The sequence below is a fragment of the Diospyros lotus genome, chromosome 5, assembly GCF_014633365.1.
Source record: "Diospyros lotus cultivar Yz01 chromosome 5, ASM1463336v1, whole genome shotgun sequence".
Classification (NCBI taxonomy): domain Eukaryota; kingdom Viridiplantae; phylum Streptophyta; class Magnoliopsida; order Ericales; family Ebenaceae; genus Diospyros; species Diospyros lotus.
Genome location: NC_068342.1, coordinates 16,696,496 through 16,712,608, shown reverse-complemented (window position 1 = coordinate 16,712,608; position 16,113 = coordinate 16,696,496). Strand labels below are relative to the sequence as shown.

Sequence of the window (16,113 nt, the reverse complement as noted above, 5' to 3'; positions counted from 1 at the left end):
GGTCTGTCGCTCGCGCCTCTCTGCTCCGTCGCCCTTCGCCCTCGCTAGGCTCGCCCTCGCTTTCTCGCCAGACTCGCCTCTTGCTGCTATGTTCGATTGGTGGTCGCTCGACGCTCGCCCTCGTGGGAGGTCACCGGTGGCTCGCTCACATTGCCCTGCCTCGCTCTCCGTCGCTCACTGCCTCAGATTCAGTCTTTGTCTTTAAAGCAGATCTGCTTCTCAGAAGCCCTAACTCCAGAATCTAGATTTGCTTAGTTTCATTCAACTTTTAGCAGTTAGTTTCTCCTTCATTTAATTTCGTTTATGAAATAAAATTATGATACATTCGGAGATTTAGATTATTGGATAGCTTGCCTATGTCTATTTTATTGATGTTGGCTGAATCTGGCAAAAGAAAATTTAATTTTATTGATGTCTTCATTTTGTTTATATACATGATAACTGTTTATTTTCTTCTTAGAAAATAGAACTAGAGTCTAGAGATACCTTGTTCATTTTATTCTTCTTATTATTATTACAAGTCTAGATATAGAAATTAAGTTTAAAATTATTATTGCCTAAGTGTGTCGCGGATTGGCTATGTTGTCTATTGAGAAAAAAATACTCGAACAACTTGATTATATAAACTTGATTAATATTTTTGCCTCTAAAATTGCGTAGTTTTTAATTAATAATTTAGAAAAATTTTAATTTTATTCTTTGATATGGTATAAATATTTATTTATTTTTTTTATGTCTTATTATGAAAAAATAAATTTTAAATGTACTTTACGATTCGGGGGCCCATTTTTATATTTCGTCTCAGGGCCCCCGAATCTCAGGTACAACACTGTTTACCATTAGCTGGAATCACAGATATGCATGAAGCTATTACCCATGAAGTTATTCCCATATTTGCTAACAATTTTAGAAAGATATAATACACATGTATATAATACATATACAGAGAGAGATTTATTTGCATGTGAAGATGGAGATATTATTGAGGGTAGTTGGTTTTTTTGGATTGACGGGGACGCCTTTACGGGGAGCTTGAAGGCGGTGGCTATAGCAATATCGGGAAGCTCCCGGTGGGGAAGTGGTCTCGGGGAACAAAGAGATAGAAAGTTAAGGAACAATAGAGACGAGAGCAATCGTGGGAGGCAAATCGGCTGGAACGATGGCGTTGATCCAATGGCGAGAGACGAGAGCAGTGGTTTCACTGGTGGAAAATAGTGGCTTCGCCGATGGAAGAGAAGGGTTTGGCCATTTCCTGCTTGTCCCGCCTCTGTCTCCCTTTTTTCACTTAGATCCATTTTCCAGTGATAAATTGCTCCAATTTATCGTGAAATATCATCACCTATAACCCAATCTATAAATGCTCATCTATACAAATAGCATAACTCATAAATAGAAAGGGATTTTTAAAGAATAAGAGTTGTGAACGTGAAAGGCCACTAGAGAAAATAAGAAGTAAGGAGAACTAAAGGCAGCAGAATGGAGAATTGGGGAAGAAATCAGAGAAAAATTTGCAGTGTGTATCAAGTAAGTTTAAAAATAATAAAAATTAAATTATTGATATTTGAGATAATGTTGAATTTAAATAAAAGAGCATGGAGTCATAGCTTTGGCCTTCTGGATACTTTTACCAGTTTAAAGATGAATATTTAAGGCAAGTTTTTGTTTCTTAACTTTCTAATTTGCTAGTTCTTTCCTTTCATGCAAGTTCTATTTTTCATTCAGAAAGCTTGCTCTTTGTAGTTCAATGTGCTTCCTTAAAGTCATGTTAAACCTTGTTTAATATCCTAAACAGGGTTTGGTATCACTCTGATATTTTATTGAGGACATGCAAGGAATTGATGTTGTCTTGCATGGGTTATGTTCTCTCATGTATGTTACCTCGAGTAATTATATGCCAGCTATATATGATAAGTCATTATAAGATGCATAGTTGTGATGATGCATAAAACATGTGCACGAAAAAGGTTTTGAAATGTCTAAATGTTTCATGATGCGCGCAACAAACGGGATCTGTAGGATATATCCGTAGAGAAAGATTTGGCTCAGAGACGAACTTCAATCCCATAATTTTGGACTTCAGTTCCATAGCAATGGTTTTTAAAAGATTGCATAAAAGCACGAATGCATTTTTCATCATGTTATCATGAATAGTAGTGAAAAGAGGTACATGTGGCTTGAGTGCCTTAAATGTCATTCATGATTCTATTTGTTTCTCAATACCCATGATTCTTATGCTCACTTCCTTTCAATTATACTTGTTAGTCCTTGTGACTTATATTTGCTCGCATCATTTCAAGTTAAAGAAGGAAAAGTTCAAGACAAGTTTAAAGGTGTCAGATCCTTGATAATAGATATATGTATAGGGCTTTCCCAATCAAAAAGATCTTTAAGGGTGCGTTGGAGACAGGGGGTTGTGTTATGCTTTATTATGGTTGATGATATGGTTTAGTATAGTGCAACCATTGAGGTATGTATTAATAGTTATTTGTGCTTCCACTATTGTTGTAAACACCCTCGCCCGGATATCCCAACCACCCGAACAGAAGCACTTACGGAAGAGAAAAGAATGAAACACAAGACAGGGAATTACCCTGGCATGCATACACAAGAAATAAAACAGCGAAAGAAAGGCTATATACATGCACGCACTCGAGTACCTCGCTGATACAACGATCTCATGGTATATAAATACATACAGACACATGTGCCATCATATAGAAAATATAAGGAACGACTCAACACAGTAAAAAATAAAGGGACCAAAATCCTATCAAAACATCAAAGACAACGGGGAAACTGACTGTACACCATACTGACGCGACTGCTAGGTATTGCGATCCTCACCCTTGACTTTAGCTTTGCCCTTACCTGGAATGATGAAAAGCAAGGTAAGTCACAAGACTCAACAAGTTTATAAGAAAATACAGGCCATAAGTTAAATAGAAGGAAGGATAGCGAACTCCCCAAACATCGTCCCACACATACACACAAGCCATGAGACGCTACAATACAACAGTATAGCATAATAAAAGCACATACCGGTCCTTAGGGCCCACACAAGACACCCGGCACCCAAGTCTCATACCAACCTACCGTTGCCCTGAGAGGCAACATAAGTCTTCAACAAACCTGTGCGCACTTCCTCGGGTCGGTGCTCCCAACACCCAAGCCTCTAAATAACCGAGCTCTAGGCTCCTTTGGAACGGTACTCCCGTTCAAGACGACCAAACACATAGTAACCATGCAATGCACATATAAGATGCAAGGCGTAGTAAGCATCAACTAGATACACTGGCACCCATACATCCAAGCATCAGGCAGATGCTTTGCCCACATAGTAAACCACACGCAATGCATATGCTCGTGCCAAATGCAATCTAACAATACTAGGATGTCCGTGTCCAAGCATAAACAGAATATGAAAACCCCAACATGCATCTCGTACCCATGTACATACCAAAACCATGAAACAACAATAGAATATATCAAATCATGCAGTAAATCACATAATGACAAAGCTAGTCAGTAGTGCCTGGCACCGATCGACGGTCAGTGACAAAGAGTGTCCGGCCGACGGCCTAAGAAAGACGGTACAATAGTCACCCTAATGTCACCCAACAGCCGACCCTTGCCCCTACTACTCAATAGCTCTAGCCGACTTCCGGCCACGGAATCCACAACTATATCCTAACATCTGAGAACCTAATCCCCAAATGAGTTTGGTATCATTCCCAAAAGCATAGGGGTGGCACAAACCCCCGTAGGTAACTAACAAATAAAATTCTCAAATCTAGTTTATTAAATTTAATTTACACCAAACGGCTCATAATTCCATAATTAATAATCGGATCGAAACGAACGAAAGGATGGTAAATAAATTCATCACGGAAGGAACTTCGTAAAGGGGTAGAAAACTTGTCTCGTATAAGAGATCCTTTGGATTTTTCTGACCAAATGTGGTAAAAATTATACAAACTGCAACATTAAATAATTTTTCAAAATTAATAAAATTAGACTCTAAGGCCCTGTTTGATTGGCCATTTTTTCTATGAAAATTGGCCATTTTTTTACCTAAATTCCAGCTTTTAGAGTGTTTGATTGGTCAAATTTTCTATAGAAATAATTTTCTCACTTGGGGTCACGTGACCTTCTTTTCTCACTTTTGCTGGAAAATGAATTCCCATGGAAGGGCAGAGAATTTGTTTTCCAGGCAGAGCGTCAAAGTGTGTCTTGGAGAGGATGGACTAAAACTTAGTCTTTCCTTGGTTTTGAGGGGCTGGCCGGCGACGGGAGTCGGAGGTGGGGCGGCAGCCTTCTTGTAAGAGCGGAAGAGGCGCTGCATCGGGTCGGGGCGGAAGGAGATGAAAGCAGATTACACGCAGAAAATGTATATATATATATGCATATTCATTGCAGCGAGGAAGATGGGCCTTTGCTCAGTCTCTGCTGCAATGTGTATATATATATATATGCATTGCAACGAGGAAAGGAAGTGGGTCTCTACTGCAATGGGTCTGGATCTCTGCTGCAATGTGTAACGAGGAAAGGAAGTGGGTCTCTGCTGCAATGGGTCTGGGTCTCTGCTGCAATGTGTATGTATATATATATATATATACATTGCAGAGAGGGATACGTATATATGCAGCGAGGGATATGTACTGCAATATATATATATATATATACACACACACACATTGCAGAGAGGGATATGTATATATGCAGCGAGGGATATGTACTGCAATGTATATATATATATATACACATTGCAGAGAGGGATATGTATATATGCAGCGAGGGATATGTACTGCAATGTATATATATATACATTTCCTTCCTCTTTGTTGCTCTCTGCTCAGCGACAAAAATCGGTATATATATTTGTGTTTGATTTATTTTTTTGAATATTTTGTATATGTATATTTAATTTATTTTTATAATTAATTATTAATTTATATATTATTGATTAGTGTATATGTGATTATTTTTATGAAAAACAATCGTAATCAAACACAAAAGTTAGAAAATTATAATAATTTCTAGGTAACAAAATTAAGTCAATCAAATACCTTCAATTGATATTTTCCTTGGAATATAATTCTAGGCAATTGAATTACCTAGAAAACATTTTCTTTCCGTACAAATTCCATGCTTGCAATCAAACGCACCCTAAATAAAATTTCAACCGCACAAAATTTATTACTCAGCTTCTCGAATTATCTGATATCCTTAGATTGTGATTAAAAGTGAGATTTTCTAAAAAAAAAAAAAAAAATCCTAATTTTCTCTCTATTCTCTGCTGTCGCGTGCGCTGTTGCTGCCCAATTTCTTCTGCTTGGCTGCCGATTTATTGCTCCAATAGGCTGTTTAATGGGATGATTAGTGGCTTTAATTTAAAAGGAGAAAGGCTTGGTGGAGAGGCAGCCACGTTACTGCCACCACCTTCCTCCATACGACATCGTTGGAGCCTTCAATTGCTGGGAATTAATTCCCAGCAAAACAAACTGCAAGCAGCCCGTTTAATTTTAAATGGTAACTTGAAGCTACTCCTAAGCAAATTGCCATTCCAGCACTCACGCTACAGCACATCCCCACAACTTATATATTAAACCTCTCAATTCCTTACACATTAACTAGATATTAACTAACTATGGTCCCCTTTAAATATTAATTATGATTAAATATTATTATTCTTATACTTCTTATTATTATTAATATCAAAAAAATATATTAATATTCTCTTTAAATTAAATTAATACAATAAATTAATAATTAAATTAAATTACGTTTTACAAGTCGCTACAATTATAAATGGAGATTAGTATTAGATTATTGAATAAGAATAAAAGAATTTATATAGTCTAAAAATTTTCGATCGTTATAGATCAGCTCTTGATGGAGACAGAAATGTCTCATTTAGTAGGGACTGACTACGTGTCCGTTTGGGAGTGTATAAATTTATGACCGCATCCGATTTACTTGGAGGCCGAACCAGGAGAGAAGGCCGATCTCCTTTAGTACTAGACGAGCGAAGCTCGGATACCTGAATCATTAAAAAAAAAAAAAATAGTGTCCATTGATTACATGAGACGGAGTAATAAAGTAAAAAAATTAAAAACATGTAACTATTAGTCTGAATTAATTATTTTTAAACTTAACTAAAATCTCAATTTATCTTTAAAGAAGTAAAAAAATTGAGTGGTCTATAATTTAAGCAAAATTTTAATTTATCTTTAAATTAAATAAAATAATTTATAATTTATCTTTCAACTATAAAATCGAAATAATTTTCTCCTCTTAAAAAGGCTGAAACCAAACAAGTCATGAATAGAGCAGGTTGTTGACATTTGATTGTTTTTATCAATCACCGACACTCAAAAAACTGTTTCATTAAACACTCAGGCTGCGTTTTTTTTACTATATTTAAATCATTTTTAGTTTTTAATTTTTCAATTTAAGGCAATAAAAGTTGTGGGTGGGCAATCTGCCCACCCTGCCGTAGCTGCAGCTCCTCCCCTACTTCTCTGGTCTATATAAAGACAAGCCTTCTTCTCCAAGAGTCTACCCCTATTTCACTGTTTTTTGCTCTCTCGAATCAATTCATACTCGTATTCTCTCCTTCCTTACTTCCTTCCTTCCAAGGTGAGTATGTATGTATATATTATGTAATTCCTCATCGTTTAATCTCATTCAGACATATATATATATATATGTACACGCACACTTCATTTTGGTTTCAACATCGGTAAGTAACATACATGCGTATATATGCATACACACACACATGCACATTTGTCCCATATGTATATTATATATATGTTTGATGATGATGATGATGATGATGATGATGATCAGGATATATATATATATATATATACGTGCATAAAATATGTGGAAGCTGAAGATCGCAGAGGGGGGAGAATGGTTGACGAGCTGCAACAATCATGTGGGACGACAGCACTGGGAGTTCGATCCCCAGGCTGGCACTGCCGAGGAGAGAGCTCTTGTCCAACGGCTTCGCCACGAATTTACCCTCAATCGCCACCGCTTCAAGCAAAGCTCCGATCTCCTCATGCGGATGCAAGTAAGTAGTAGTCTTTACCCCTTCCCCCCCACCCAATCTAATCCCGTTTTGTCTTCGTCTTGTCTTGCCTCTGCCTTTCCCTTTGTCTTTTCTCGTTTACTGGAGGGAGGTTTAGAATTTATAATTTTAAAAGAAATTATTATTATTATTATTATTATAAGTCGGCAGCTGTAGGCAGATAAGAGGGAGAAGATCTATCCCCAAGTATTTTGGATGTTGACATTTTTAATTTATTTGTTAAATTATCTAATTACTTTTAAAAAAATTCTTGCGTAATTTCTTATCTTCTCCACTTTTAAAATAAATTTATCTAACTTTCTATATAAATTTATCTGACATTTTATAAATAAACATTAATTATCTATATGTCCCTAGCATAGTTAATATCATTTAATATATTTTAAAAGTTTAAATTTATTAAAAAAAATTATTTATTTAAGTCTTATAATTAATATTATTTAATATATTTTTAAATTATCATATATTTTGACAATTTTTAAAATTTGAATGGCATTATTCCTTTCATTATTTTTAAAATTTAAATTTCTTCCTATATATATATTTTATTAATTAATACAATTCCTTTCATTAATTTTTAAATTATTTTATTCAATTTTATATTATATTATCTATTATAAAAATATATTTTGACCATTTTTAATTATTTAGGTGAAATTATTGTAATTTCAACAATAATTATTTTTACTTTTCAACTCTTTTTAAATTTATTTTTGAACATGAATTTAGAAAATAAAATTTTATTTTTATTTTTATTCTTATTTTTATTTTTATTTTTATTTTTTTGACAATTCATATTAATCATAAAATACTATTTTAATCATAAATTTGTTGTTGATGTTAACAAATAATTTTAATGAATTTAATAATAAGAATATTTTGATAAAAAAAAATTATCTTAATACTTATCCTATGTATTAATAAATATATATAAAAAAAATATAATTATCACTTGAACTAGTGATGAGACCTGTTTTGTAGAGACTTGTTGAGATTGAGTTCATTGCCTGCTTTATTGGTTAATTCATTGACTTGCATACTGAAACTTCCACATTAGTATTAATTACTTACGTACGTAACTGACGAGAGAATTAATAATTAATGAGCCAACTAGTGATGGAACTGAACCAGTTTCTAAAGAAAATAATTAATTAGTTTATACATATATATATATATATATAATATTCCCAATCGTGATGATGAAAATTAAACAAAGCAAAACAACAAAACTAGTAGATTAGCACAGAGAGAAGTTTTGATGAATAATTAAGAAAGGACCTTCTTAATTTGACTTTTATGGTAGAACTATATTTTAAATTAATAAATAAATTAAATAAATCTAATCAATAATAATATAATAAGTTTAGCTTTTGGTGTGATGTTGATGATGGTAACATGCACAGCTTAAAAAAGAAAATCCTCATGGAAAAATCTCATTGGGACTGAAAGTTAAAGAGACGGATGAAATAAGTGCGGAGATAATGACGAGCACACTGCAAAGGGGGCTCTTCTTCTTCTCAAGCATTCAGGTCCACGACGGTCATTGGGCCGCTGAGTCTGCCGGCTCACTCTTTTTTCTTCCTTTCCTGGTATGTCTCTCAAATATTTAATATTTTTATTAAATAATTTTTTATTTAATCACAATTATTGTCTCTCAAATATTTAATATTTTTATTTAATCATAATTATTGAATGACACGTGAATGATAAATGATGTTATGAACATTATTCGATAGGGATTATGGCGTATTTCATGAAAAAAAGGCAAAGATGCACCCAAGGTTTGGATCTTATTAATAGAAGAAAATTTAATGGAAGTAGTCAATACACTCTCCAAACATAAAAAGAGGATTGGAAAATTACAATTTAAATATATATATAATTTAAAAAGTTTTAAATGTCTAAAACTATCTCTCCTCATTGACTTTTTAATATTTCAAAACAACGCCCCACCCCAAATGATTGTCTTTTTATTTAGAGATTTATCAATACTTTTCTCTAAAGTATTTTAATTAGATTTATATATATCTTACAAAAAATAAATAATAATATTACAAACTTTAGATAAACTCCCGTGATTATCATTATAATTAATATCTCTTTCGAATAAAAAATTATCTTAAATTCATAATAATATCATGTGTTATAATGAAATTTTCTCTAAATTTAGAAATTTAGCCTCATTTGGTTACAAAAAATATTTTATAGTTTTCAATTCCAATTTTGTAACTACAGACGTTCCAATATTTTATGTTTCAAAAAGTCACTAGATTTATTTTAAAAAATCAAAAATATTATTTTCTATTTCATAGGTTTCATGGTTAAAAAATTAGGCAAAGAATAGCTAGGAAATTCAATTATTCAGTAAAAAATAAAGTTAAAAAATATATTTTTTAATTTTTATATTTTTAATGAAAGATTCAACCATTTAATTTAAAAATTACATAATATATATATATATATTTTTAACTGAACAACTTAAGGATTTAAGAACTACTCATAGTCCTAAGTGGCGGGGCCTCCCGCAAGGGAGGATATCCCAAGGACAATTCATAGTCAACTTAATTAACAGCGTCTATGTTTTTAATTATATTAATTATTTTTAATTAAAATTCTCTTTCTTACATATCATTTTTTCAAGAAAACTAGATTTACAAGTAGTAAGAATATGACCATAATATCTCAATTAATTTTAAATAATTTCATATAATTTTATTATTATAAATTAATTAAAAATAATATTAAAGAAGATTCTTATAATAACATATAAAATTATAAGAGAGCTGAAGGGGTCTCAAACTATAAATTTTAAAAAAAAATTGATGGATTTTAGCTAATTTTTTATTTTTTATTTTTATAGTGAAGCGTTTAATTTTTGATTGAGAGGAAAAATAGAAAACATAGCCAATGCTATGGAACTATTGATCATTGACCCAATCAACACTAGAATATATGTGGGGAAGAATTGGGAAGAAATAGATATGGGCATGGGGCCCATGGTAGTTTTGAAAGAGGGGATGCTTATTTGGTGCGGGGATTTATTTGGAATGCTTACCATTATCGAAACCTTCCTTATACTCATAAATAAATTTAATAAATAATTTTTATAAATTAATAGATATATCTAGACTCATAATATTTTATTAAATTTAATAATAAATTTATTTAATACTATGAGTTATTATTAATTTTAAATAAAATTATTATGAATTTAAATACGTATAGAATTTCTTTTGTGTTAATTAAGAGAAAAGAACATGAGAAAAAAAGAATTTTTCTTGTGTTAATTATAAAAAAAAAATGCTTATTAGCATGTATTAATAATTTGTACATTATTTTTAGTATCCTAACTTTTATTGGTTGGTAAATTATTTTAAAAATAATATATTTATTATTAATTAATACTAGTATTTGAATGCAAAAAATAACGTGTAATTATCACATTTTATTTAGAATAAAATTTATTAAATACATGTTAACAAATACCTTTTATGTTACTCGTTGAGGTAACCTCAGTTAATAATTAATTCTTATTCCAAATGTAATTAATAACTAAGCGTGATAACAATTGGTGATGCTTTGGTTAGCTTATAGCTTTGTATGTGACGGGAGACGTGGATATTGTTTTGTCAACTGAGCACCAAAAGGAGATCATTCGCTACATATATAACCATCAGGTATATATAACAACAACATTAATTACTTTTCTTTCAAATAATGTTAATTTGGAAAATAAAATTAACCCATTTTGGTGTTGGTGTGTGTGTTATAGAATGAAGATGGAGGGTGGGGATTTCACATTGAGGGGCATAGCAGCTTATTCGGGTCATGCCTGAACTACATCTGTTTGAGGGTGCTGGGAGAAGGAGGCGATGAAGATGGTGTATCTAGAGGGCGCAAATGGATCCTTGAGCACGGCGGTGCCCTGGCCATCTCCTCCTGGGGGAAGTTCTGGCTCGCCGTACTTGGTGCCTACGAGTGGGGCGGCTGCAACCCCATACCGCCTGAGTCCTGGTTGCTCCCCAAGCTCTCTCCCATCCATCCAGCCAAAATGCTCAGCTATTGTCGCTTGGTTTACATGCCCATGTCCTACTTGTATGGCAAGCGATGCGTCGGCCCTATAACGTGCCTGGTTCAATCCTTACGGCAAGAGCTCTACAATCAGCCCTATCATCTGATTGACTGGAACAAAGCTCGAAATACCTGCTCAAAGGTCAGTTCAATTGTTAATTCATTAATTAATGAATGAGTTTCGATTAATCTAATGCCAAGGCATGCCCTACCTTGCAGGAAGATCTCTACTACCCGCATCCTTTAGTGCAAGATATCCTTTGGGGATTCCTTCACCATGTCGCGGAGCCGGTTCTAATTCGTTGGCCTTTCTCATCGCTGAGGGAGAAGGCTCTGAGAGTTGTCATGGAGCACGTACACTATGAAGATGAAAACAGCAGATACTTTTGCATTGGATGTGTGGAGAAGGCGCTATGCCTTCTTGCCTGCTACGTGGAAGATCCTAATTCAGAAGCATACAAGCGTCATCTAGCCCGAATCCCCGATTACCTATGGGTGGCTGAAGATGGCATGAAAATGCAGGTTGATGGCTCATCAAAGTTGACTTCACCACACCCACTCACACACACACATGAAGTTCATATATAATCGATACATATGATACTCATGTCACGCGTGCAGAGTTTTGGGAGTCAAATGTGGGATGCGGCATTTGCTATTCAAGCAATTATGTCCAGTAATCTTGCTGAAGAGTATGCGACAACCCTTAGAAAAGCGCACGAGTTCGTGAAAGCCTCACAAGTTAGGGATAACCCTTCAGGGAACTATGCTAAAATGTATCGGCACACATCTAAGGGTGCATGGACATTTTCAATGCAAGATCATGGTTGGCAAGTTTCAGATTGCACTGCTGAAGGATTAAAGGTACACACACACACAGAGCCAGCTAGCAATTGACAAGTTAGTCGCTTGAATTTGCTGCAATTGGATGCATTTCATAAATGACATTTATGATTTGTTCGTTTCCTTTTTGATTACAGGTTTCACTTTTGTTTTCACAAATGTCACCAGAACTCGTTGGGGAAAAGATTGAAACAGAACGCTTGTATGATGCTGTCAATGTTCTTCTTAGCCTACAGGTACACAATCAAGTAAAAACATTTTGTTTAACTTGCTAATCGTGCTCGTCGCGACCAACCCTTTTCTTAAAATTTTCAAACAGAGTAGCAATGGTGGTTTTACAGCTTGGGAGCCTCGAAGAGCATTCCACTGGCTTGAGGTAAAAGCTGTTAGTTACTTCGATCAAGTGCATTGCCTTGTTCGGTTTTGACCCACCATTGCATGGTATATATAGTCACACTTGGTAATTAAAGACAAATGATCATTTTTGCGAATCTATTTCAGAAGCTCAACCCTGTAGAGTTATTCGAAGATGTTCTCGTCGAGCAAGAGTGAGATTAGATTTTTGTTCTCTCTTTTCCAATGAAATATGTCTCTTAATTAGTTGCAGTGATGGGTGAATGGATGGTGTTTCAGGTACGTGGAATGCACCGCATCAGCAATTCAGGGTTTGGCACTATTTAGAAGGTTGCATCCAACACATCGAAGAGAGGAGATAGAAAAGTGCATTTCGAGGGCAGTAAGATACATTGAAAAAACACAAAATGTTGATGGTTCATGGTATGGTTCTTGGGGGATTTGCTACACCTATGGCACATGGTATGCAGTAAGGGGCTTGGTTGCTTGTGGCCGAAACTACCACAATAGTCCCACGTTGCGCAAAGCTTGTGACTTCCTATTGTCAAAGCAACTGCCTGACGGTGGATGGGGAGAGAGTTGCCTTTCGAGCTCAAACAAGGCATGCATATACACTCATCACCAATGTTGCAATAACATTTATATATATATATATATACATATATATTACACTTTATTTTCAGTTCTTAAATAATTTTATAAAATACATACATTCATCGTGAACCAATAAAAGTGTTTTAAATTAAAAACAAGATTAATAGATGTATTTTTCTTAAATATAAAATGTTTTTACTTCGCTTTTAATCATTGCCCTTAATAATTAGCCTTACTCCCTCTATATAAATATATATGCTAGGATATATATATCTTATATTGCATGCATGAAATCTTATTAATTATAAGGTTGTGCGTTATGTATGAAAAATAGGTATACACAAATCTAGGAGACAACCGATCAAACTTGGTACAATCATCATGGGCATTGTTGTCACTAATTGATGCTGGACAGGTAATATTAATTAGTTTTGCTTGTTTGCCCTCGAATTAATGCTATTTTATTGTAAATAATTAATGTTCGTAGGGTTAGTTTTTTTATCTTCTGTGAATAAATAAGTGCTTTCATATATATATATATATATATATATAGTTATTCTAAATGTGTATTGTTGAGTTTAGGGTGAAATAGATCGGAACCCCATAGACCGTGGAATAAGACTGTTGATAAATTCACAAATGGAAGATGGTGATTTTCCTCAACAGGTAATTAATTTAACATTTGAGTCTCTTTCTTAAAAGTTTTCTTCTTTTGAAAATGTGATTTGAATGATGCATTGTAATATTTTTAGTGGGTGTTTGTTAACTAAGATAAGAGAGATAAAAGATCAAATATAGGAATCATTTCGGATGTTTTACATTTCTAACGTATTTGTTAAACTTATTTGACCATTTTTAAAAAAGTCTTCGTGTGACCTCTTATTTTTCATTTTTAAAATAAATTTATCTAATCTCTCCACTCAAATAAATTTATCTAATATTTTGTAAATAAATTTACCTTGATCATTCAATATCTTAGTTCAGAAAGTATTTCAAATTTATCTTGATGCTTCATTTTAACAAATACCCCCTTAGTGGCATTCCTTAAGTTGATGTGTTAGTCATCAAATATATAGCATTTTAGTTTTTCTTTTCCCTTTTCAAGTGGGATTTTGAGTATAGTATGAAAATATGTAATTGCTTGTTGTACGTAGATGCTTGTCTAATTACTTCATATTGATTGTAGGAAATCACGGGCGTGTTCTTTAAAACTTGTAACCTAAATTACGGGGTATATCGAAATACTTTTCCCATTTGGGCTCTGGCGGAATATCAACGTTGTGTCGGTGTTGTACGTGCGTAACTAAGTGAAAGACAATATATAGTCTCTGGAGAAATTCTCAACTACATCGGCAGATAGTTGTGTGAATAAATTACATGTGCTATATATGTACATGTGTCTTATATTTGTTATAATATTATATTATATGTTGCTGGAAACTTGTAAGGTGCCCAAGTTTTCCCATGTATATTGTCTTACACGTGTCATCTTCTTGGCTAATTTGTGGGGACACGTGGAGGCTGTTTTGGAGACCCAAATTGAGGCAGAAACAGGAGTGAAATTGGCCGAGAAAAATTCTAGCTTCCTCGTCTTGGCTTGCTTCGTTCTTCTCAATTGCTACTTTTATATCTCGCGGCAGATAGCTCAAGTTAGTGATATGTGATGATGGTAGATTTAGATGGCGATATTATAATAAATATATTTAATTTGTCTTTGTATATAGTAATAAAAGATAAGTTTATCATTATTCATTAAATTCTTCATTTTGTTATATGAATTAGTCTATGTATTTCCTGTGTGAGAGTTTTATTTTTAAGGTGTTAAGAATATGTGACGAAATTATTTAATAACGAGATTTTTTTAATATTTCTGGTCCTTAGATTAATCAGATGGGAACTCTGATTAATTAATTATGAACTGCCACGAAGTTTATTATCTTAATTAGTATGAACTACTAACTATTAAGAGTGGTGAGTCATATACCATATGACATAGAGATGTTTCTAGTAAATTTATGAGTGATTATTGGAGAACAAAGCACTAAATGTGACACCGATGACCGATAACATGTCATTGTGGATAATGATAACTTGTTATCGAGTTGCAATTGTGTAAATAATCCTTACACTTGAACTAATACAATTCTCTTGTGTATTAGTGTGCGGGATTTGCTAATGCGTTGAACCATCCAATTGCGAGGTGAGGATCTTCATCTATGTAGTTTCATATTACTGATGCATGGAGGCAGATACTCAGGGATAGGATATGTCACCCTTATTTCAGTGTGGCGTCTTATGTGGTCCACTGTTAGTGTGACAAAAAATTTCTTGACTAAGGCAATATGATTAATCAGGAAAGTATTTTCTAAGGTGTCATCCAGTCATGCTGATAAGATCTGATACATAACTACTAAGTTTGTGAATTTATCGTACCATGACTTTCGCTCGGTTGGGATGTTGAGTGACGGAAATATTATATTACACGGTAATCGTCAACTATAATAGGCTCACTTGAAGTTTGACTTCATTATCTTCTATATTGTGCTGGATCGCTACTAAGTGTTTTCCAGGACCTTTCAGAACGTCATTAGAATATGGAGAGATTCTTTTATATTGTGATGAATCTTGTCACATAGTCTCAACACCTTGAGAATAAGATTTTCATACAGAAGATCTAAATACTCATTCATATAATTAATTGGAGAAAATATGAATGAAGAAAACCTCGCATTTTATGGATTTATATAAAAATACAATTAATGTATTAAAACAATCTTGCTAAATGTCATCCAATTTGTACTAATGCTAATTTATATCATATGTACATCTAGTGTTGCACCATTGGCAGGAATCAGATACCTATCTTCTCAAGATATCGATTCAGCTATAACTGAGTCATAGCCTTAGTAACTAGATCAACTATATTATCTACTGAATCTATTCTCTACAGTTGCACGTCCCCACATGCTATAATCTCTTGAATTAAATGAAACCACTGTTCAATGTGTTTGGACTTCTGATGAACTTGGGTTCCTTCGACATTGTGATAGCTCCATTGTTGTCACAATACAAATGTATTGGTAACAGAATGGTTGAAACCACACCAACCTCTGAAAGAAACTTTCGGATCCAAACAGCTTCCTTAGCAGCAT

General features: G+C 33.7%; 1 protein-coding gene across 1 annotated transcript; it reads left to right on the top strand.

Annotated features, from left to right (window-relative positions):
- The first annotated feature begins 6,522 nt into the window (after nucleotides 1-6,522).
- Nucleotides 6,523-14,683, top strand: LOC127802689 (lupeol synthase-like). The gene is made up of 14 exons (XM_052338648.1): nucleotides 6,523-6,639; nucleotides 6,853-7,081; nucleotides 8,503-8,688; nucleotides 10,687-10,776; nucleotides 10,872-11,312; nucleotides 11,390-11,692; nucleotides 11,792-12,034; nucleotides 12,151-12,249; nucleotides 12,333-12,389; nucleotides 12,515-12,561; nucleotides 12,647-12,968; nucleotides 13,296-13,376; nucleotides 13,544-13,627; nucleotides 14,148-14,683. The coding sequence occupies exons 2-14, from the start codon at nucleotides 6,887-6,889 to the stop codon at nucleotides 14,262-14,264; spliced, it is 2,265 nt and encodes a 754-aa protein (XP_052194608.1). The 5' UTR covers nucleotides 6,523-6,639; nucleotides 6,853-6,886; the 3' UTR covers nucleotides 14,265-14,683.
- Nucleotides 14,684-16,113: the final 1,430 nt, after the last annotated feature.

Coding starts and splice junctions, on each gene's coding strand:
- LOC127802689 (XM_052338648.1), top strand. CDS start 6,887: ATGTGGAAGCTGAAGATCGCAGAGGGGGGAGAATGGTTGACGAGCTGC. Junction 7,082..8,502: donor ATCTCCTCATGCGGATGCAA/GTAAGTAGTAGT, acceptor TAACATGCACAG/CTTAAAAAAGAAAATCCTCA. Junction 8,689..10,686: donor TCTTTTTTCTTCCTTTCCTG/GTATGTCTCTCA, acceptor TGCTTTGGTTAG/CTTATAGCTTTGTATGTGAC.